The 22,850-nt window shown below is 40.9% G+C and overlaps 1 protein-coding gene across 1 annotated transcript in view; it reads left to right on the top strand.

Annotated features, from left to right (window-relative positions):
- The window catches only part of LOC139433241 (zinc finger protein 479-like), a 117,387-nt gene extending 95,503 nt beyond the window's left edge, over positions 1-21,884 (top strand). Inside the window, 1 exon segment of the mRNA XM_071202166.1 lies at positions 21,467-21,884. Coding sequence (XP_071058267.1) covers positions 21,467-21,884 — 418 coding nt within the window.
- Positions 21,885-22,850: the final 966 nt, after the last annotated feature.

The raw sequence follows: 22,850 nt of genomic DNA on the forward strand, positions 1-22,850 counted from the left end.
CTCTTTCCAACCGTGTATACAACTCAAAATGTGTCTTCGGGTCAATGCGACTGATTTCGATGGAGCAGGTCACATATGTATTTTTGAACCTGCAAACACCCCCGCTCTCTGTGCACGGATCGCTGTGCATTCATGTGTGGGGTTTTTGATACTCCCCTGACGATCAGCCGATTCGTACTTGTAATTTTTTCTATTTATAGCCAATCAGATGTCTCCTTCATTCTAAGCTAATCACATGAGCGCGCCCCCACGAGGGTATGATTTATTGCGTTCATGACACTTCATATACGCATTTCTGGTCAGCTCACTAAACAGAGGGCGGAGCTTCAGGTGATCATGCAGAGCTGCGTGTCTGTCTCACTCAGCAGCTGATCTGATCTCTCTCTCGCGTCCGGTTACACTTCACTCGCGTTTAAGTCCATATCGATTAGATCCTGCTCTCCTGATCGGCCTTTATAGAGAGCACCGATCAAACTATTAAGAGTGAATATCGGCCGATAATGACCGGCGGGGCTCCCCCCGTTGACAGTTCACTGTCTAGCACTGGCTTCGTAGTGCACTGATCGATTAGGCTAAGCTAACCTGTAGCTGCTCCCTCCACACTCACAACAACTTCATACAGACATAAATAAAGCAGCTGTATTCGCCATACAGGAAACACACATTTAAAACGGTTTTGCCTGCCGTTTTTGTGTACACAAGCATTCATCAATGGTTCGGAAAGTGGCGCTGTAACTTAATAATATAAAAGATTGTATTTGCGTGCATTTCCTGTTCGGAAAGTGGCACTGTACTGAGAGTGGAGGTGTCCTGACCAGGGGCGGATCTACCGGGGTGGCATGGGGTGGCAACTGCCACCCTAAACAATAGCCTTGCCACCCCGGCTGCCACCCCAGTTGGCATCTTTGTTTTGAAAGAAAAGTTGTGGCTCATCGGACATTTATGAGAGAAAGTATCTAATGTCCGAGTGCAAGTGAATGCACCACAAGATGCACGTCATGTAACCCCTCCCGCGGTCCTGGCGCGAGAGTGGAAATATGATTGGTGGCGAATTCACTTGAACAGGGGGAACGGCGCAAAACGAGAAGCCTTTCGTTCGGACCCAAGCACTGAAGGAATGAGGTAGTTGCGGTCTACACTGACAGAGAAGAGACTGTCAGTTTGGCTGTACTCAGCATTGAATCAAAACGCACTAAAGCTGTTGATCTTAATACGTTTGTGAGGCGTTTTGCTGAACAAAATAGTAATCGCCGCATTCAGCTGTAATAGACATGCCAACTTGATGCTCTGCTCACGGATGACTCGATGAGAATAACAAACTGTTAAGATGATGACCTTGTATGCGTGTATATATTTTTTTCTTTGAGGGGGTCTGCCCCCAAAAAACAGTTTTAAGTCCTGAGAAAGTAAAATAAGACGGTGTGTAAAACTTCACTGCCCAGCCAAACAAAGTAACCATTTTGATGTACGTAGGCCAGTAGGTAAGGACCTTCCACTGGATAATAACTGCAGCGATGTTTTAGCTGAACACACGTTTTTTAACCCTAACTGATGCAGTTAGTCACTTCTTTAATGTTTGTTCTTTCTGATGTAAAGTCAAGGTTGTAACTGTATATCAATAATTATATAATTACTTGTTTTTCAAATTTGAAGGAGGGTGAGCAAGCATCTTGATGAACATTCATCATTAACTCCTCCAAAAAATATAGTGTATTCAATAATAAATGAATATGTTAATCATAACAGTTCTTCAGTATATCTGTAAAGCGTCTTTGAGCACCTGTAAAAACGCTAACAAATTAAATCTATTATTATTATTATTATTATTATTATTTATTAACAGTGATTGACAGCTGATAGGAATAATATCATTGTTAATAGTATCATATTAATTCAGACAAACATCGATGAGACAGTTAATTAATGTACTTATTGCAGCAGTCTGCATAGATCTGGTACCCCTGCTGGTCTAAGAGTGAGACAAACTCATTCAGTTATTGTTCAGTTAAAATTCATTAAATTACGTCTGCCACCTTATATGTAAGGCTTTACTGATGTGCCACAATAATATCACCTATGTGATTGATTTAAAATATTAATATTGTGGCTTTCCAAGTTAAAATTGATTGTAGGGGTGTAACGGTTCACAAACATTTCGGTTCGGTACGTACCTCGTTTTTAGGTCACGGGTCGGTTCGGTACGTTTTTGGTACAGCAGGAAAAATTATCACAAAACATTAAATATTTTTTTTTAATTATTATTAAACTGTGACTAATGTATTCAAATAAATACAAAATATAGTAAAATAAACATTAAGGTGCAGCATTTCGATGAACTGAAATAATCTGTATTTAAACTGTACTAGTACTGAGCAGCCAGCTTGACATAATGACTTGCTTGTCATTGTATTTTCATGTTGTTTAAAGAAAGATGAACTTGTCCACATTGCTTGCCGAAAGGGCAGATCTGCTGGCACTAGCAATGTCTCCTGCTGTGGAGAACACCCTCTCTCGCTAGGGACAGAGGTAGCAGATACAGCCAGGTAGCGCTTTGCTACCATGGCAACATAAGGATACTTGGCGTTTGTAATAGCTTTGGCTCGGTCTGAACTTTCTGCGATTGGTGGAGGCTTAAATGCTAGTGGGAGTTGGGTTTGCACTGCAGTCTTTTGGTACCGGTGATATTCACGTTCGGGTGATGCCTTTTCAAATGAGTGTGCAAATTTGATGTATTGTTAGCCGTGTAACCAATGTTAGTTGAACAATGCCGACAAACAGCTTTGGTTCGGTCCACCTGTCTTTGTCCATCATCCTTGTACGTAACTGCGAAACCAAAATGTTCCCAAACCGGAGACTTCAATGATGCTGGAGGATTTTCAAGCTCAACTTTATCTGCGTTCGCCATTTCGACAGTTCCTCAAATTACTGACTACATTTGAACGCATCCCTGTGACCAGCTCTCATAGTATGCCTCTCGTCCAAGGAAATTAAATGATATAGATTACGTCCAGAAAGTTGTTCATGTTCTCAATTTTTTACGTTTAACGCTATATTCGTTCGGTACAGTCGTGTACCGAACTGAAGGGCCCGTACCGAATAATTTCAGTACGGGTACGTGTACCGTTACACCCCTAATTGATTGATATGATTGCGATTTAAATCAGCATATACTTCTGTCAGGGGATGCCACCCCTCAAAATCTCCTGCCACCCTCTTGCCACCACATGAATATTTGTCTAGATCCGCCCCTGGTCCTGACATTAGCCTGCAGTCAGGCTCCATGGACCTGTCAGCTCCGGACAGCGCAAAATGCGTACATGAAGCGCTACGTCATGAACGCAAGAAATCTACCGTCATGGGGGCGCGCTCATTGGCTTAGAATTGAGGAGACATCTGATTAGAAAAAATTACAAGTACGAATCGGCTGAGCGTCTGCATTTGAGTGTGCTTTGAAAAACACAAGTGTGGATCCTTTTGCGGATCATGAAATACAAGTGTGAATCCTTCTGTGTGCATGTGTGTATTATGAGACCGTTCTGAGCCCATACCTCTCGGGTCTGCTCGGTCAGCTTCCGGATGAGGAGGCATTCGTTCAACCAACTTACAGTTGATAACATTACATTTTTAACAGGGGCCATAATAGTGTAAATAATGTTTGTTTTGGCAGTTACAACTGAATGTAATGTTTTCTACTTGTTTCCATCTGATGAAGGCATCTGCCTTCATCAGATGGAAAGTGTCTTGACCAACAACTCAAGTGTTTCTTATAGCTATGCAGGGCATGCAAGCGAGCAAACACAAACAAGAACAAACAAGTGAAATTAAGAATACAATTGAAATTGTACAATATAATATTGTGGTGGTTCATCTTATAATTCAGTCTAGAGAACCAGGCAACATCTAAGACCTGCAAACATCTACATGTTCTAGGGGGAGGCCCCCCAAACCCTTCGTGCCATTTGGTCCGCGCGCATTTTTCAGGTCAATTTCCATTGGGCTCAGGGCCATCTAAGCTAATCCTTAAAGTCATGCACTGTAACGGTATACGTACCTGTACCGAAATTATTCGGTGCGGGACACGTGTGTACCGAACGAATATAACGTTAAACGTAAAAAATTGAGAATGTGAACAACTTTTTGGAAGTAATCTCAGGTGCTGCGTCGCAGTGTTCGAGGAGCATGTTCCTGCAGCCCATGCTCCGGGCGGGGCTGCAGGAACGCAGCGTTCAGTGCAATTTCAACGCGCCATAGAGCGACTAAGTCATTTCATTGGACGAGAGGCATACTATGAGAGCTGGTCACAGGAATGTGTTCAAATTTAACCAGTAATTTGAGGAACTTCCGAAATGGCAAACGCAGATAAAGTTAAATCTTCCAGCATCATTGAAGTCTCCGCAGGGCTTAACGCTAACTTTTAAAAGTGGTTGCCAGGCTGGCAACCAGGCATCAGCTTTTGGTTGCCAAAACTGAAAATACGGTTGCCATTTTTAGACACCTTATATTTTAAATAATTGAGATACTATACAGTTATACATCAACTTAATAATGAACATGTGACACAAAAGAGTGTTCAAATGCTTTACAATAAGCAATTAACACAATTATTTGAAACTTAAGTGGTAGCAAACTTGTCCACCCTCAATGGCTGGTATACTAAATACCAGTAGTGCAGCTGTGGTCATGTTCTTCGCAGATCCCCCAAAAATGAATTGAGCAAATCACTAGTTTCGTCATCCGTTGTCTCCCTTTCAAATTTGGGTTTTCCTGACCTCTGTGCTGACCCCCACCATAGAGCCGTGGGCCCTTCAGCATTGAAGTCTTGATTGGCCAGACTAATACATCTCTAATGTTAAATAAATTAAAATCATTCACAGTTAAGAATTAGATATTAATTATTAATGCTGTAAATTACCTTTAATATGTCTAACTATATTAAAATGTGTTACCTTTTTATAGAAGTGATTATAATGTTATGCCAATATTTTCCTATGGTAAAGTTTCGTTTTGCACTTTTAATTTGGTAGTAATAAGATCGGGACTCTTATTTTGAAGGAACTTTTACCGGAAGTGAATGGACAACATTCCTCTTTGCTTTTTGTTCGGGTTCATCTTGCGCTTTATCAGTTGAATCACTTTGAACATTCGTATGAGATGTTGACGGGTTGACCGAACCTTTTACCCCACAGTCAAACAACTTACTTTGCTTTGCCATTTTTTGTAAAAACAAACACACGGCGCACCGCGCACGTGAGTAAACGTGCATCACTTTCTGGCTCCGTAATCACACCAATGCACGTGCAACTTAAGTATCAGGTCACAACAATAATTAAATATCACTCTTAATACAACAAAGAATTAACATTAATCTATTTTGGGGTTCACTTTTAGCTGTTTGCTGTCCTTATTTATTTATGTTAAAAACTGCCACTGATGGCAACCAAAGGCCAAGAACTTTTTTTCTGAATGGTTGCCAATGGCAACCGTTACTGCCGAGCCCTGCTCCGGTTTGGGAACATTTTGGTTTCGCAGTTACGTACAAGGATGACTGACAAAGACAGGTGGACCAAACCAAAGCTGTTTGTCTGCATTGTTCAACTAAAATTGGTTACGCGGCTGGCAATACATCAAACTTGCACACTCATTTGAAAAGGCATCACCCGAACGTGAATATCACCGGTACCAAAAGAAAAAAGACTGAAGTGCAAACCCAACTCCCGCTAGCATTTAAGCCTCCACCACTCGCAGAGAGTTCAGACCGAGCCAAAGCTATTACAAACGCCAAATATCCTTATGTTGCCATGTTAGCAAAGCGCTACCTGGCTGTGCTACCTCTGTCCCTAGAGAGGGTGTTCTCCACAGCAGGAGACATTGTTAGTGCCAGCAGATCTGCCCTTTCGGCAAGCAATGTGGAAAAGTACATTTTTCTTTAAACAACATGAAAATACAATGACAAGCAAGTCCTAATGTCAAACTGGCTGCTTCGGTACTAATACAGTAAAGTTCAAATACAGATTATTTCAGTTCATTGAAATGCTGCACCTTAATGTTTATTTTATTATATTTTGTATTGATTTGAGTGAATATTCACAGTTTAATAATAATTAAAAAAATATATATTTTATGTTTTGTGATAATTGTTTCTGCTGTACCGAAAACGTACCGAACCGTGACCTAAAAACCGAGGTACGTACCGAACCAAAATGTTTGTGAACCGTTACACCCCTACCATATACAGACATAAATAAACCAGCAACTGTATTCTCCATGATACAGCCAGTCTGGGGTTTGTACTTGTTTAACTTCTATCTAGTTTCTGAACAGATATGAGGAGCTGTGAGCTCTGAGGGCTAACGGCTGATGTTGGTTTTGTTCACATTGTCACGACCCGATCTGCAGCCCTGCCACTGTGTCTGTAATTGTTCATTACTGAAGCATCTAGATTATTCTTTTTTTAAGAGCGGTTTAATGACTGCAGTTTTCAGAGCCTGGAAAAATACCTGAGTAAAGAGACTTATTTACTATATGAAGTAGATCTGAGGCCATGCAAGGAAAAACATCTTTGAAAAACCCTGTTGGAATAATATCAAGGCAGCAGGAGGAGGACTTCAGAAGTTGAATAATGTCCTCTAGGTTTTTATCCTTAATCTGATGGAACTGTGTCATGGTGTTTGTATTGATTTTAGGTGGACACAGAGAAAACACATCTGCTGTACCTGATGCAGAGGCACACTGACTGCTGGTCTGATTTTCTGAATGGGGGGGCTACTGACACTGTGGGGTTTGTTAGTCTGTCGACGGTAGCAAACAAGGCACGTGCATTGTTTTTGTTTTTGGCAATGATGTCAGAGAAGAAAGACTGTCGTGCAATTTACAATTCCAAATGATAAAAGCCAAGTCTCTCTTTATAGATTTCAAAGTGAACCTGGAGATTTGTTTTTCTCCACCTACGTTCAGTTTTTCGACACTCTCTTTTTTCTGTTCTCACGGTCATGGCCTTTCTCCATGGAGATCTTTTCTTGCCAGTCACTTCCTTTACCTTAGTTGGAGCAATGGCATCTATACATTTTTATTTTTGAATTAAAATGATCTACTAGCTCATTTACTGAGATGTTAGCAGGGGCAAGTGTGGAAGAAACATCCTGAGTAAACATTTCCCTAGTGTTTTCAGTTAAATATCGCTTTATGGTTACCTCTTTTTGAACATTTGTGTGAACAGAAATAGAGCTCTCAAAGGAATGATCAGAGAGTGCAACATCAGTCACCACAACCTCAGAGATCTTCAGACCCTTTGAGATCATTAAGTCCGGAGTGTGCCCCTTGTTGTGCGTGGGCTCCGTCACATGCTGAGTCAGTCCATTGAATTGATTTATGTAAAACAAGGAACAGTGTACACATTAATCAACATATTAAAAACATGTAAAAGTACTCGAATTAGCCAAAAGGCTAGTTTTCACCGATAGTCCCTTTGCCAGATGGTGATGGACATCCTAAAAGCAATAATAAAAATACCACGACATTGTTATACCATTGTACATATTTACAATCGATGACATCACTGAATACAGATAAGAGCAAGTCGTGATAATAAATAAAACATTTACAATACGCACTCATACACACACCTACACACACACATCACTGTTGATTATTAATGAGCCACTTTTTAACACTGTGCTTGAATGTGTAGTAGGATGAGGACTCTCTCATTGGTTGTGGTATTGAATTCCATTGATGGGATGCGTGGAATGAAAGACAGCCTGGCTGAATGCGCTCTTCCTAAATGGGATGGTGCAGTCTCCTCGAGTAGCCCTGGTTGAGGTGGGCTTTAGGCTGATGCAGCCAGAGGAGGAGGAGCCAACCCACGAGTGATCTTATAAACTAAGCAGATGTTTTTGTAAACTATGAGATTTTCCCAGCTGAACAGATTATACTTTTTAACAATGTGACAATGATGATACCGGAATGGCTTTTTGTCCTGTTTTGAGTGCTTGTCTATACAGTGATTCCAGTGGCCTTAGAGCTGTAGAGTGAGCATTAGACCAGCTGATCAGACAGTAGTTGATGTGGGAGAGGACCATTGAGTGAAGGTATAGTTTAGCTGCTGCAGATGATAGGAAGTTTCTAATGTATCTGTAATTTGACAGATTGCACTTTACTTTATTGCAGACCTTTTTGATATGGGTTTTGAAATTGAGGTTTGTGTCAATATGTACTCCTAAGTACTTGTACTCCGAGAAAACCTGAAGTCTCCTTCCAGAAAATAAAACATCTTGTTCTGTTATAATACTGTGGCCCTTGGAGAAGAACATACACACTGTCTTTGAGACATTTGGTTGCAAACAATTATTGTTAAGCCAGGATGTAATATGCTCCAACACATCAATGACCTTGGTAGCAGCGGTTTCTTCTTCTGCGGTTTTGCCATGAGTAAAAACAACTGTAACATCAGCATACATTAATACATCACATTCTCCACACACAGAAGGCAGATCATGTATGTACATACTAAACAGGATTGGGCCCAATACAGAGCCCTGCGGTACTCCAGTTGACAAACACTAGACTTATGGTTCTCAATTTGAACACATTGGGAGCGGGATGAAAGATACAAATTAAAGAGGTTGGTGAATTCTATAGAAACATTTAAGTTGAGTATTTTTTGCAATAAGATGTTGTGATTAACAGTGTCAAAAGCTTTCCGTAAGTCAAGGAACACGGCCCCCGCAACCCCACCCCTGTCCATTGATGCCTTAACTTTCTCCACGAAGAAGCATGTCGCTGTTTCTGTTGAGTGATTAGCCCTGAATCCAAATTACATTGGATGCAGTGGAAAGGAGCAGTTGTTGAGATGATTGATTTGTTTGGCAATCAATTTCTCAAATACCTTGGATACTATGGGTAAGATACTGATGGGCCTATAGTTGGATGTCATGAGAGGGTCCCCACCATAGTTATCAAGAACACAAAACAGTTCTTTAGCCCCTCTGTCCTGGGGATTGTCAACATGGATGTTAAAATCACCAACAATGACTAGACGGTGAAAATCAAATCAAGTTTTATTTATATAGCACATTTATAAACAATATTTGGTCGAGCCAAAGTGCTGTACATACAATAAAAATAGCCTACAGTAGAGACACTTTACAGCAAATACAGTATGAGAAAAACGACACCCTCTATCCTTAGACCCTCACATTGTACAAGGAAAAACTTCCAGAGAAAACCCACAGTTTAAGGTGAACATGGGAGAAACCTCGGGGAGAGCAACAGAGGAGGGATCCCTCTCCCAGGACGGACAGACGTGCAATAGATGCAGTGTTTAAATCGAAGAGATAATACATTTTACAGTATATAGACCGAATGTTAGGAAATGCATGTGTCTGTAATAAGAAGATGAATCCACGAGGATGTCAGCTACAATCCTGAGGAAGCCATCAGGGAAGCAACAAGACGAGACCCAAGGCAGGACCGCAGAGACAGGTTCAGCCACGACCCAAAGTCCACGACTTAATCCAAAACTCAGGATAGAGGATCCAAGACACAGGAAGTCAAAACGCACTATAGACAGCAGTTCAGTAAAGTCATCAAAAGAAGCTAAAAGAAGCTAAGAGCACAGCTGAACTCCCGCAGCCCTGGGGGGCCCCTACATTGGTTGTGATGGCAGATGACAGGGTTTGGTCAAGTTGCTCTCTACTGGTGAGGAAAGCGGCATTCCACTAAATTAGGTATGGATTTACTTCCATTTTTGACACCAAGATGTCTGCTTGTATTGTGTTGCTGCTGAGAAGTCTAGGAAGAGGGCTCTTGCATAGGTGTGACGTTTATCTAAATGTTTAGTGATGATGTGAACCAGAGTAGCAGCAGTACCACCCCCTTGCTTATAGGAAAAATGGTATGGATCAAGTATGTCTTGTCCGTCCCAATAGGTTTAGCTGAAGAGGTCATTCCTGTCACGGTTCTCATGGTGTCCCACACTTTTTTGGGGTATTTGGCTTTAAAAGCATTTCCCAAAAGCTCTGTGTGTTTTGATTCCCTCAATTTGACTTTCAGTTCTCTCTCCGTCTGTTCAAGTGCTCCATAGTCTTTGTTTTTTAAAGCTATTTTCCTGGTTTTTATAACTTATTGTAATGTCCTTAGTCACATATGATTTATTACTTGGATATATCTGTATTTCTTTAGTGGGAACACAGAAGTTAATATAGTCTTTGGTAACAGTAGTTATTCCATCTGGTGAACCTTCCTGAAAAATGTCCCAATCTGTCCAATCAAAATCAATCAATCAATCAATCAATGTTTATTTATATAGCCCAATATCACAAATGTTACATTTGTCTCAGTGGTCTTCACAGTGTGTACAGAATATCAGTATGACAATACGACACCCTCTGTCCTTAGACCCTCACATCGTACAAGGAAAAACTTCCAAAGAAAACCCAGTTTAAAGGGAAAAATGGGAGAAACCTCAGGGAGAGCAACAGAGGAGGGATCCCTCTCCCAGGACGGACAGACGTGCAATAGATGCCGTGTGTAAATTGAAAAGATAATACATTTGCAACATAGGTAGTCCAAATGTTTGGAAATGCATGTGTGTATATAATAGGAAGATGAATCCACGAGGATATCCATCCAGGACCTATGATCCAGGACCACAGCCACGACTCAAGATCCAGGACACAGGACCGCAGGATCATCCATGACTCCGGATCCCAGCGTATATAGACACCAAAAAGAAAGACATTTGGGGAAGCTGGGTTAATCGGAACATGAGTGTACACGGGTATAGACAGAGAGAAGGAAGAAGTAAGATGTCCCCCGACAAACTAAGCCTATATCAGCAAAACTAGGGGCTGAATCTAATCAGCCCTAACTATAAGCTTTATCAAAAAGGAAGGTCTTAAGCGCACTCTTAAAAACGGATAGGGTGTCTGCCGCCCGAACACAAACTGGAAGCTGATTCCACAAATGTGGAGCTTGATAAGAAAAGGCTCTGGCTCCCATTGTACTTTTAGAGATTCTAGGAACAACCAACAACCCTGCATTCTTGGAACGCAATGCCCTAGTAGGACAGTAGGGTATAATGAGTTCTTTAAGGTAAGATGGCGCCTGCCCATTAAGGGCTTTGTAGGCGAGAAGAAGAATTTTAAATTCTATCCTGTGTTCTATAGGGAGCCAGTGTAAGGCAGCCAGAACAGGAGTAATGTGGTCCCTTTTCCTAACTCTGGTTAGTACACGAGCCGCAGCATTTTGAATCAGCTGAAGCGACTTGATTGACTTCTTGGTACTCCCTGATAATAAAGAGTTACAATAATCCAGCCTAGAAGTAACAAATGCATGGACTAGTTTCTCTGCATCGTTTTGAGGCAAGATATGCCTGATCTTTGCAATGTTACGTAGATGGAAGTAGGCGGTCCTTGAAATTGATTTTATGTGGGCGTTAAAGGATAAATCCTGATCAAATATAACACCAAGATTCCTTACAGTCTCACTGGAGGCCAAATTAATGCCATCCATAGTTAGTATGTCTTTAGATAATTTGTTTCGTAGATTCTTCGGGCCAAGTACAATAACTTCAGTTTTGGTCGTGTTTAACATCAAAAAGTTTAAGGTCATCCATGTTTTTAAGTCCTTAAGGCAGTCTTGAATTTTATTTAGATGATTAATTTCATCAGGCTTGATTGATAAATATAGTTGAGTATCATCCGCATAACAATGAAAGTTTACAGAATGATTCCTTATAATATTGTCTAACGGAAGCATATATAATGTGAACAAAATAGGTCCGAGCACTGAGCCCTGTGGCACTCCATAGCTAACTTTGGTTTGCGTGGAAGATTCATCGTTAACACGTACAAACTGAGAGCGTTCAGATAGATAGGACCTAAACCAGCCTAAAGCAGTTCCCTGTATGCCAACTAAGTGCTCTAGTCTTTGCAATAGGATATCATGGTCGATAGTATCAAATGCAGCACTGAGATCGAGCAAAACAAGAATAGAGACAAGTCCCTTGTCTGAGGCTATTAGAATATCATTTGTGACTTTAACCAGAGCTGTCTCTGTGCTATGATGTGTTCTAAAGCCAGACTGAAAATCTTCAAATAAATCATTGTTTTTTAAGTAATCACACAACTGTTTTGCGACCGCTTTCTCAAGAATCTTTGAGAGGAACGGAAGATTAGAAATAGGTCTATAGTTGGCTAAAACCTCTGGATCGAGGTTGTGCTTTTTAAGAAGCGGTTTTATCACTGCTACTTTGAATGATTGTGGAACATAGCCTGATAATAAAGACATATTCATAATATTTAATAAAGAAGTGCTAATTAATGGAAAAACTTCCTTCAACAGCTTAGTTGGAATTGGGTCTAACATGCACGTTGATGGTTTAGAAGAGAGAATCATTGAATGTAATTGTTCAAGGTTAATGGCTGAAAAGCATTCTAGTTTACTATCTAGTGTAATATTAGAACTTACGATTCCGGGAGCTGTTGATAACACTATACTGGTCAAGGGCAAGAGGTCATTAATTTTGTTTCTAAGAGTAACAATTTTATCGTTAAAAAAGCACATAAAATCATTACTACTGAGTGCTATGGGAATAGAAGGCTCAATCGAGCTGTGGCTCTCTGTCAGCCTGGCTACAGTGCTGAAAAGAAATCTTGCATTATTCTTATTCTCATCTATTAATGAAGAGTAGTAGGCTGCTCTCGCTTTACGCAGTGCTTTCTTATATTCATTGAGAGTAATATGCCAAATTAAACGAGATTCTTCAAGTTTAGTGGAACGCCATATCCTTTCAAGTTGTCTAGACTTTTGCTTTATTTTGCGGGTTTCGGCATTATGCCATGGAGCTAATCTATGTTGTTTTATTTTCTTCTTTTTCAAAGGAGCAACAGAGTCTAATTTTATTCGCAGCGCATCTATAGCACTATCAACAACATGATCAATTTGGGGTGGTGTACATTTTGTATAAGTTTCCTCCCCTACATGCAGACATGCTATCGAGTTAAGTATTGGTGGAATCTCTTCCTTAAATGTGGCTATAGCACTAACAGATAGGTTTCTGCTGCAAGAGCTTTTGACTAATGCTTTGTAGTCTAGTAACAGTACTTCAAAAGTTACTAAGAAATGGTCGGATAAAGCAGGATTATGCGGTTCGACTAATAGTTGCTCAATTTCAATACCATAAGTCAGAACAAGGTCGAGAGTGTGATTATAACAGTGGGTTGGTTTATTTACACTCTGACAGAAACCAACAGAATCTAATATAGAGTTAAATGCAACAGTAAGGCTATTTTTATCATCGTCAACATGAATATTAAAGTCACCTACGATAATTAGTTTGTCTGTTTTAAGAACCAAAGTTGATAAAAACTCAGAGAATTCTGATAAGAATTCTGAATAAGGACCTGGTGCACGATACACTGTAACAAATAAGATTGGCTGCAAAGTTTTCCAGGTCGGATGCGTAAGACTAAAAACGAGGCTTTCAAAAGAGGTATAATTACATTTTGGTTTAGTATTGATAAGTAAACTTGAGTCAAAGATTGCTGCAACTCCACCTCCTCGGCCCGTGCCTCGAGCAATATGAGTGTTGACATGGCTGGGTGGAGTGGCCTCATTTATGCTGACATATTCTTCATGTCTCAACCAAGTTTCAGTGAGACAGCATATATCAATATTATAATCTGATATTAAATCATTTACCAATATTGCTTTAGATGCTAGAGATCTTATGTTTAAGAGACCACATTTAATCTTCCTGTTTTGTTGCACTGTAGTAGTTGTTACATTTACTTTTATTAGGTTATTATGTATGACACCTCTATTAGGTTTTACCTTAAATTGTCCTTGGGCAGACACACACACCGCTAATATTGGGTATTTTATTGGGTTCGGGATTCCTATGGGTGACTGCCTAGGAGAGAGCGCAGAGAAGCGTGTAAGACTGCGACTCTGCCTCCTGGTCTCAACTCCAGTTTGTCATGGATTAAGTCCACAAAGCCCTGAAATGTTTGCCGAAATGAGATCTGCACCTTTCAAAGTAGGGTGAATGCCGTCTCTCTTAATCAGACCAGGTTCTCCCCAGAAGGCTGTCCAATTATTTACGAAGCCCACATTGTTTGCTGGGCACCACCAAGACAACCAGCGCTGAAATGATGACATGCGGCTATACATGTCATCATTGATCAGATTGGGGAGGGGACCAGAGAAGATTACGGTGTCCGACATTGTTTTAGCATAACTACACACCGACTCCACATTAAGTTTGGTGCATTCTGATTGGCGTAAACGAACATCATTACCACCGACGTGAATAACAATCCTACTGTATTTACGTTTAGCTTTAGCCAGCAGTTTAAGATGCGCCTCAACGTCGCCCGCTCTGGCCCCCGGAATGCATGTGACTGTGGAGGCTTCGGTCTCTAAATTCACGTGTCTCATAATAGAGCTACCAATAACCAGAGTTGGCTTCTCAGCGGGTGTCTCGCTGAGTGGGGAATATCTGTTAGATACGTGAACGGGTTGGTGGGGACCTGCGGGTTTCGCGTTATGCCCCTTCTGAACAGTCACCCAGCCTCCCTGCTGCTCGGGAGTTGCCGGGGGACGGCTAAGAGGAGCTTCCTTTTGCCAGTCCGCACATGCTAACATGGGCTTTACTTTAGCTGAGTTACTTTCTAAGATGCGGAGCCGGGCTTCTATGGCTATGATTCCCGCCTCCAACCTAACAACTATACTACATTTAACACATGTATCCTTACCAGTAAGGGAGGCCGGGAAGTAACCAAACATGAGACAGGAAGAGCAGGAAATAGCACCAGAAGGTGGGGAAAGAGCCATGGCTAGCTATCAAGCTAAAGTAGCTACCGTTAGCAAACCCGAAAAGAGTGTAGGCAACTGTGGAGTTACAGTCGCTAAGAGAAGGAGAGTTGTGAGTGCTTAAGCTGTAGTAACGTGTGATTACAACGTCAGGCAGTTGCCGTGATCAAGAGTTTTAAAACGATCGATTAAGTTTAAGTTAATAAGCTATCAGCAACAGAACAGGCACACGGGATACTATTACCCGGAGATGACAACAACAACAACCGGAAGTTGCAACGTGCTCACCGCAATAGGTTCCTCCTTCCGCTCAGGTGATGTCTGACCCTGGATCTGTATTCAAAACAGGCTTTCAACTGCTCCCTACTTTCATTTGTCCATGTCCTTATTACTTTCTTTTCTGGTTCTCTTGAGTTTGGTCTTATACACTGGTATCATATTCACAACATTATGATCAGAGTTCAGTATTGGTGGTCTGTATTTAGACACATAGGCTCCTTTATCATTAACAAAGCATTTGTCCAGGATATTGTCTTTCCTGCTGTGATCCCTAACATACTGCTGGAACCCAGGTAACACAGTCTCCAGGCGACATTGCTTCATGTCCCGAGCACTATTGCCGGTGCATCGGGGTGGCTGAGTTGCAGTTCGTGAACACAGTGTCCTCTGCCGCTGGGAGGCACGTAAACAACAAACAGTAAAATACACCCGAATTCTCTAGGCAGATAAAAGGGTCTTCATTTCATTTCAAACCTTTATTTATCCAGATTGGTCCCATTGAGGTCATAGATCTCTTTTTCAAGGGAGACCTGCAGCATATAGGTTCCACATGAAACATAAAACAATAAAGGACATTATACATTATATTTACAGGATACATAGTTATAGACATTTACAAGTGCCCATTGTATCAGCAAGCATTTCATTTACCCTAGCTTTAAAAACATGCAGAGGAATGAGATTGCTCAGTTTCAATTCTTGCTGAAGATTGTTCCAAGCAAGTGGAGCTGCGCACATAAAAGCTGTCTTACCTAAGACAGTCCTTGCTCTTGGCACATCTAACAAGACTACATCATGTGACCTCAGACAATAGCTGCTTGCAACTCTCTGTGTTATCAGAGAGCAGATATAATACGGGAGTTTACCCAACAAAGCTTTATAGATAAACGTGTACCAATGACTGAGCCTCCGTACAGAGAGTGATGGTAAACCTGCCTTGGTATACAGTGTACAGTGATGTGTAAGCGCTTTACAATTTGTGACAAATCTCAGAGCACTGTGATACGCAGCATCCAATTTGCTCAGGTAATTGGCAGGTGCATTCATATAGACCAGATCACCATAGTCCAGCACAGGTAAAAAGGTCACAGTGACTAGCCTTTTCCTGGCCTCAAGCGAGAAACAGGACTTGTTTCTGAAAAAGAAACCTAGCCTAACCCTCAGTTTTTTAAGCAGGTTATTGACATGAAGTTTAAAAGAGAGACAATCATCAAGCCAGATACCAAGGTATTTGTAACAGGCAACAACTGCAAGTTTTGTTCCTTGCGTAGTTACAATATCTAAAACAGGCTCTGGTGTCTTTTTAGCTTTTGAAAAGAGCATTACCTTGGTTTTATCCACATTTAAAAGAAGCTTTAATTCAGAGAGCTGAGTCTGAATAGTGTTAAAAACAGCTTGTAATTTAACAACAGCCTCTTTAATGGAGGGACCTGCACAATACATCACAGTATCATCCGCATAAAAATGTAAAGTAGCTTCATCCACATTATCACCTACACTGTTAATATATATGGAGAATAAAAGTGGTCCTAAAACAGAACCTTGTGGTACACCATTAGAAATGTTTAACCATTCAGAAGACAGTCCATCAAAATGAACACATTGGGACCTTTCAGAGAGGTAGTTCACAAACCACCCCACTGCATTGCTGGATATGCCAATACTGAGTAGCCTCTGCTTTAAAATGCGATGATCAACGGTGTCAAATGCTTTGGAAAGGTCAATAAACAGAGCTGCACAACTCTGCTTATTATCTAAAATAGTAGTAATGTCATTTACCACTTTCATTGTCGCAGTGATGGTGCTGTGTTTCTTTCTGAATCCTGACTGATGTTTAGACAGGATATCATTTATACATAAAAACTCCTTTACTTGTTCACTCACTAAGCGTTCGAGCACCTTAGCCAGAACTGACAATTTAGAGATTGGCCTATAGTTATTTAAAATAGTTGCCTCCCCTCCTTCCATACTTTTGGAATTGTGTTCGTGCTGAGGGAGAGGTTAAAAAGAGAAGTAAGAGGTGGAGCAATACAATCTGCAGCTATCTTTAAAAAGAAAGGTTCTACGTTGTCCGGGCCAGCCGGTTTCCTAGGATCTAACTTGGATAATGCTTCATGAACAATACCAATAGTTAAAGGAGTAAAACTGAAAGGGTTTTCCAGACCACATTGTTCAGAGTCAAGGATTGGAGCGTTCACAGGAGCCACACAGCCAAACAGAGAGCCACAAGACACAAAATGCTTATTAAAACAATTTAGCATAGTAGCCCTGTCTGATATAGTGCCAGATGCTGTGGTAAGGCACGGAGGTAGCTCATTTGGGATATCACCAGTGGAAATCGATTTTATGGCATTCCAAAATTTCCTAGGATTATTCAGGTTTTCTGTGGTAACCGACACATAGTACTTTGATTTAGCACTTTTTATTTGAGATGTGAAGCTATTTCTTAGCTGCCTAAAACGTAGCCATTCTACCTCTGAGCCTGATTTCCTAGCCTTAGCCCAAGCATTATTTCTCTCATGAAGGAGACTGGACAGCTCAGCAGAAAACCAGGGATTGTTTCGTCCCTTCACTCTAAATTTACGCAGAGGTGCATGTCTATCTATAATTTTCATAAAACCAAGATAAAAATAAGACCATGCAGTTTCTACATCAGCACACAAATTGATTCTACCCCAATCAAAATCAAACAGATCATGTAAAAAACCCTGCTCCACAAAGTGTTTTTTGTCTCTCTTTGTGATGATACGTGGTTTAACCTTTTGGACCTTAGTGTCCCTAATTGTGGCTACAACACAGTGGTCACTCACATCATTAGCAAATACTCCCACAGATGAGTATTTATGTGGAACATTTGTTAAAATTAAGTCAATTAAGGAGGATTTATTTGGAGACTTAATATTTGGGCGAGTAGGACTGTCTATAATCTGGGTAAAATTCAATGAGGTACACAGGTTTTTAAAATCCTCTGACACAGAAGTTAACCAGTCCCAATTAAAATCACCAAGCAGCACTATTTCCTTGTAGGAAAGTTGTGATAACAGTTTTGCCAAAGACGATAAAGAGTCCTTGACAGCCGAAGGGGCCCTGTAGCAGCCCACCACCATGAGCTGTTTACCCTTTGTTACCTCAATATTCACGGCTAAAAATTCTAGCTGTTTACTAACAGATTTGGAAACCATATTAGTTACACAAAACTTATTTTTCACATAAATGGCAACGCCACCACCTTTTTTAGGCCGGTCAGTACGATATACACTGTAACCATTTATGTAAATGTCAGAGGCCAAAATGGATGTATCTAGCCACGTTTCTGATAAGACAATGACATCAGCATCAGTCGAACTCGCCCAAATACGGACAAAATCTAATTTAGGTAACAGACTACACACATTTAAATGAATTAAACCTAGCCCAGATCTAGATATAAAATCAGCAGGAGTAGCTATTTGACTAATACTGCTCGGTGGACCTGGATTTGGCTGTACATTTCCTGATAGTAACAACAATAAAAATACCAAGCACCTTTTCCTCTTAATCAACACACATACATTGTCAGCTGTTCTAGAGTCACCAGCAAACTTCGCGAAAGTGAAATTAGAGTTTAAAAAACAATTCTGTTTTAGTCTTAACGTCATGCCGAGAATTTCTACTTTGGGAAAAAAACAAAACACAAGAGGAACGGAGCATACTGAGACTCGCAGTGACAGGATGCCGTCTCCCTCTGTCTCCTGTATACCAGAGGTGGGAGTAAGTCATACATGTGCAAGTCTCAAGTTACTGGGGTGAGAGTCAAGCAAGTCAAGTCCTACGAAATCCTGATGAATAACCCCAGTTTAAATCAGTTAAAAGACAGTGAGTTTTATTTTCAACATTAACAACAATGGAGAGTGGAGCTCTGAAATCATAAAACAGAAAATAGGGGGAATAATTGGGCAGTTCAGTGTGTGTGTGTGTGTGTGTGTGTGTGTGTGTGTGTGTGTGTGTGTGTGTGTGTGTGTGTGTGTGTGTGTGTGTGTGTGTGTGTGTGTGTGTGTGTGTGTGTGTGTGTGTGTGTGTGTGTGTGTGTGTGTGTGTGTGTGTGTGTGTGTGTGTGTGTGTGTGTGTGTGTGTGTGTGTGTGTGTGTGTGTGTGTGTGTGTGTGTGTGTGTGTGTGTGTGTGTGTGTGTGTGTGTGGCTCGTTAGCTGTTCTAATGAAGGTAAACACAGTGAAGGCACAGCTCTTTGCAGCTGGTGCTGCTCTTCTCAGATTCTGCTGAGTTACACGTTACTGCCTCCTAGTGCTGCAGAGATGTCATGAAGTGAAGGAGGTTTTTCTTCTATGAAGCAGCTTTGGGCAGCAGATACTGTGAGAGTCACAGACATGAATACATAGGTCAAGGCAGACTGGTTCACATACTCTCCTGTTTTGCCGATCCGGTGCTTGAACAAATAACTCTACACCCCTGGCCGAAATGTACCTAAAATGAAGTCCGAGTTTGAAATATATCTCAAATAATGTATGTATTTCCCCACATAAACATAACGGTCTGCAATTAAATGACTGTCTCCTGTGCGCTCCACTTCTTACTCTCTCCTTTCTCTCTCTTTTTTTTTCTTTCATTGCCCTCTAGGGGCTTCGTACAATACAAAAACAAATGCAAATATTTTTATTTTAAAAAGTAAAGTCCTTTCGAGTCATCTGTCTCAAGTCTAAGTCTCAAGTCATGAATACCAAGTCAAAGTCAAGTCGAGTCTTTTATCAATGTTAGTCAAGCAAGTCTCAAGTAAAAAATAGGCAAGTCAACTCATTTGACTCTAGTCAAGTCATGTGACTCGAGTCCCCCACCGCTGGTATATACTTTGGTTAGAATATTGCTGTATTACTGTATCAAATATAATAAACACAAACAGTTGATAAGTAGTATTTTGTTAATTCAAGGTTTATATTAAAGGGTACCTATCATGCAAAATGCACTTCCGTACGTCTTTTATACATGAATATGTGTCCCCGGTGTTCCAGGGAACTCACCAAGTGTCAGAAAACACAACCCTCTCTATTTTCCTCCATACCCAAATCTCTAAAAAAGGGGCTGCAACGGATCTGATACAGACTGATCCAGATTTGAACACTTTACTGACATCAGTAAAGTGGTGCTACGGCTATTGGTCAACTCTCCACCTATCAGGGGAATGAGAGGTTGGGCCACGGCCGGCCATTGCCGCTCGAAAGCGCTGGAGACGCTGTCGTACATATGTCAGGCCTGTAAGTGGTGCTGTAGTCTGCCACAAAAGCAGCGAAGAAGACTTCCCTTGCATGGTTGCCCTTCTGTTTATTCTCCTCTTTTTCTCCCTCCCCGAGGCAAGCGTTTGCGCCTCCTGCTTTAAAACAAATAAATAATGACTATATAATCATATGTAAGGGATAATGTGCAGCGACACGGTCATTATGGGGAAAAGAACACCGACAGGCTGATCAGGAGCCCGACGCGAAGCGGAGGGATCTAGATCGGCATGAAGGCACATTATGCAATGTGCACATTATCCCGCTTATCACATGGCCACATTTTCAACAAAGTAACGATATGACTCCCAATATTAATTGAAATGCTTTTATGGATTTAGAAAATTATTTTATTGATTTAAAAATAGTTGTATTGATTTAAATTGACATGCATCCGCTAAGAAAAATAGTCCGTTGTTACTGTTTGAACTAACGTAGCAACTGCAGGAACTGCTTCGATAGCGTTTTTGAGGAGCTTTTTGATTACAGATTTGAAAACATCGTTGCTTGCTTTAAAAGAAGCACAATTCATTATGTCAAACCTTGGGAAGTATCTAGATATCCCTGCCCTAATGCCAAAGGAACTGCACACTGAATATGTGTCGCCGTTTGATGTTTATGTCTGGGCCGCTGCGTAAAAAGGAGGGTTTCTGCCCCGTTACTTCTATAAGAATAAAACACGGTGGACGGAGATCTCTTTTTCTCCCCCTCTTCTCCCCGCTGCAGCCCAGCAGCTTATCTCAGAGCACGCTCCCCTCTCCTGCAGGGGGGCGTGGTCAGCTGCAGGGGGGCGTGGTCAGCTGCAGCTCACAGAATCAGCCCCCTGCAAAAACAGCGCTGGAAAGAGCAAATGGAGCGAAATGAGGCGTGGCTAAAATGCAGGATCTTTTTGGTATTTTGAAAAAAAACTATATTTAGATAGGTATGGCCCTACAATATATTGTTCAAATATAGCATTATAGGTCCACTTTAAGTGAGTTTTTATTGTGTTAACTTGTGTGTTTATGCTTTTTAGATTGACTTTCTTTCTCTGTCCGTCTGTTCTAGAAACATCACAGCTGGAATCTGGAAATTTAAAGCGCCACCTGAAACTGGAGAAACACCTTACAGCTGTGAAGAGTGTGGGACAACTTTCACTACATCAACTGCTCTCAAATCACATCAACGTATTCATACTGGAGAAAAACCATACAGCTGTGAAGAGTGTGGGACAACTTTCAGTACATCAGGTGATCTACAAAAACATCAACGTATTCATACTGGAGAAAAACCTTACAGCTGTGAAGAGTGTGGGACAACTTTCACTACATCAAGTGCTCTCAAATCACATCACCGTATTCATACTGGAGAAAACCCGTACTGGTGTGAAGAGTGTGGGACAACTTTCACTAGATCAGATGCTCTAGAAAAACATCACCATATTCATACTGGAGAAAAACCGTACTGGTGTGAAGAGTGTGGGACAACTTTCATTTCATCAAGTGCTCTCAAAACACATCTTCGTGTTCACACAGGAGAAAAGCCATAGTGGTTTTAAGAGTGTAGGAGCCGCAATTAAGCATATTTTGTTTTTTTCACAGTTTACAATAAACAATTCCCATCTATAGAGTGGCGAAGTCACGCCAATCTACTTCCGCTCCATGGTACCTTATTTTGGAAAAATAATGTATTGAAGTCAATGGAGAGAGAAAACATATCTTTCGATCCCGTTTGAATTGTGCCATGAATTACACATATGTTTGTCAATCTTTAAAAATAATTTCCATGTAAAAAAAAGGTCACAATTTGTCGTAAAACTGTTGAAATATAAGACTACACATGTAGACTACGCAACTACAAAGTGATGTCACAATTGTTTTCCTCCACTAAGAGATAGCTAAGATCAGCGCTGGCTAAGATAAGAGAACTTTAACAAGATGCCTGTGTGAAAGGACCAGGAGTGGCTGGATCAAGTTAGCTACCTAGCTAGTAGCTAGCTTGTTAGTTAGCATTACAGCTTTGTCATTTTTATTAGCCTTAATATGAAGTAACATTAAGTAACCCAACATGTTAAACAGTAAGAGTAGTAGTCATATTTTGTGAACCCTTTGAAGAGTAATGTCACCGGTGTGATCATTCTATAATACACAATTTAAGCCCGGGGGAGAAATGCTAACGCTAGCATCGGCGATCGCCGATCTTTTCTACTTCATGCTATCTGCAGAAATGGTTGACATTAAACATTAAAAAGACCAAGCAGTTCAGAGAGAATCAAAGGAAGACAGGCAGCTTTGCATGACATTCTTCTGGACGTGTTTCATTGTGGTGATAGTGAAGGTAGACAATCCTTTTGTTGACAAGACAGTAGTGACAGCCATCATGGTGACGTGTGTTGTTCTGCGAGACCAGATATATAGTTAATTGAGCGTTTCACACAAACAAATGTGTTCACAGTTTTACGACACATTATTTTTTTTTGACTTGCAAAATTATCATATTTGTAATTCGTGGCACA

Source organism: Pseudochaenichthys georgianus, unplaced genomic scaffold (genome assembly GCF_902827115.2).
Source record: "Pseudochaenichthys georgianus unplaced genomic scaffold, fPseGeo1.2 scaffold_151_arrow_ctg1, whole genome shotgun sequence".
Classification (NCBI taxonomy): Eukaryota; Metazoa; Chordata; class Actinopteri; order Perciformes; family Channichthyidae; genus Pseudochaenichthys; species Pseudochaenichthys georgianus.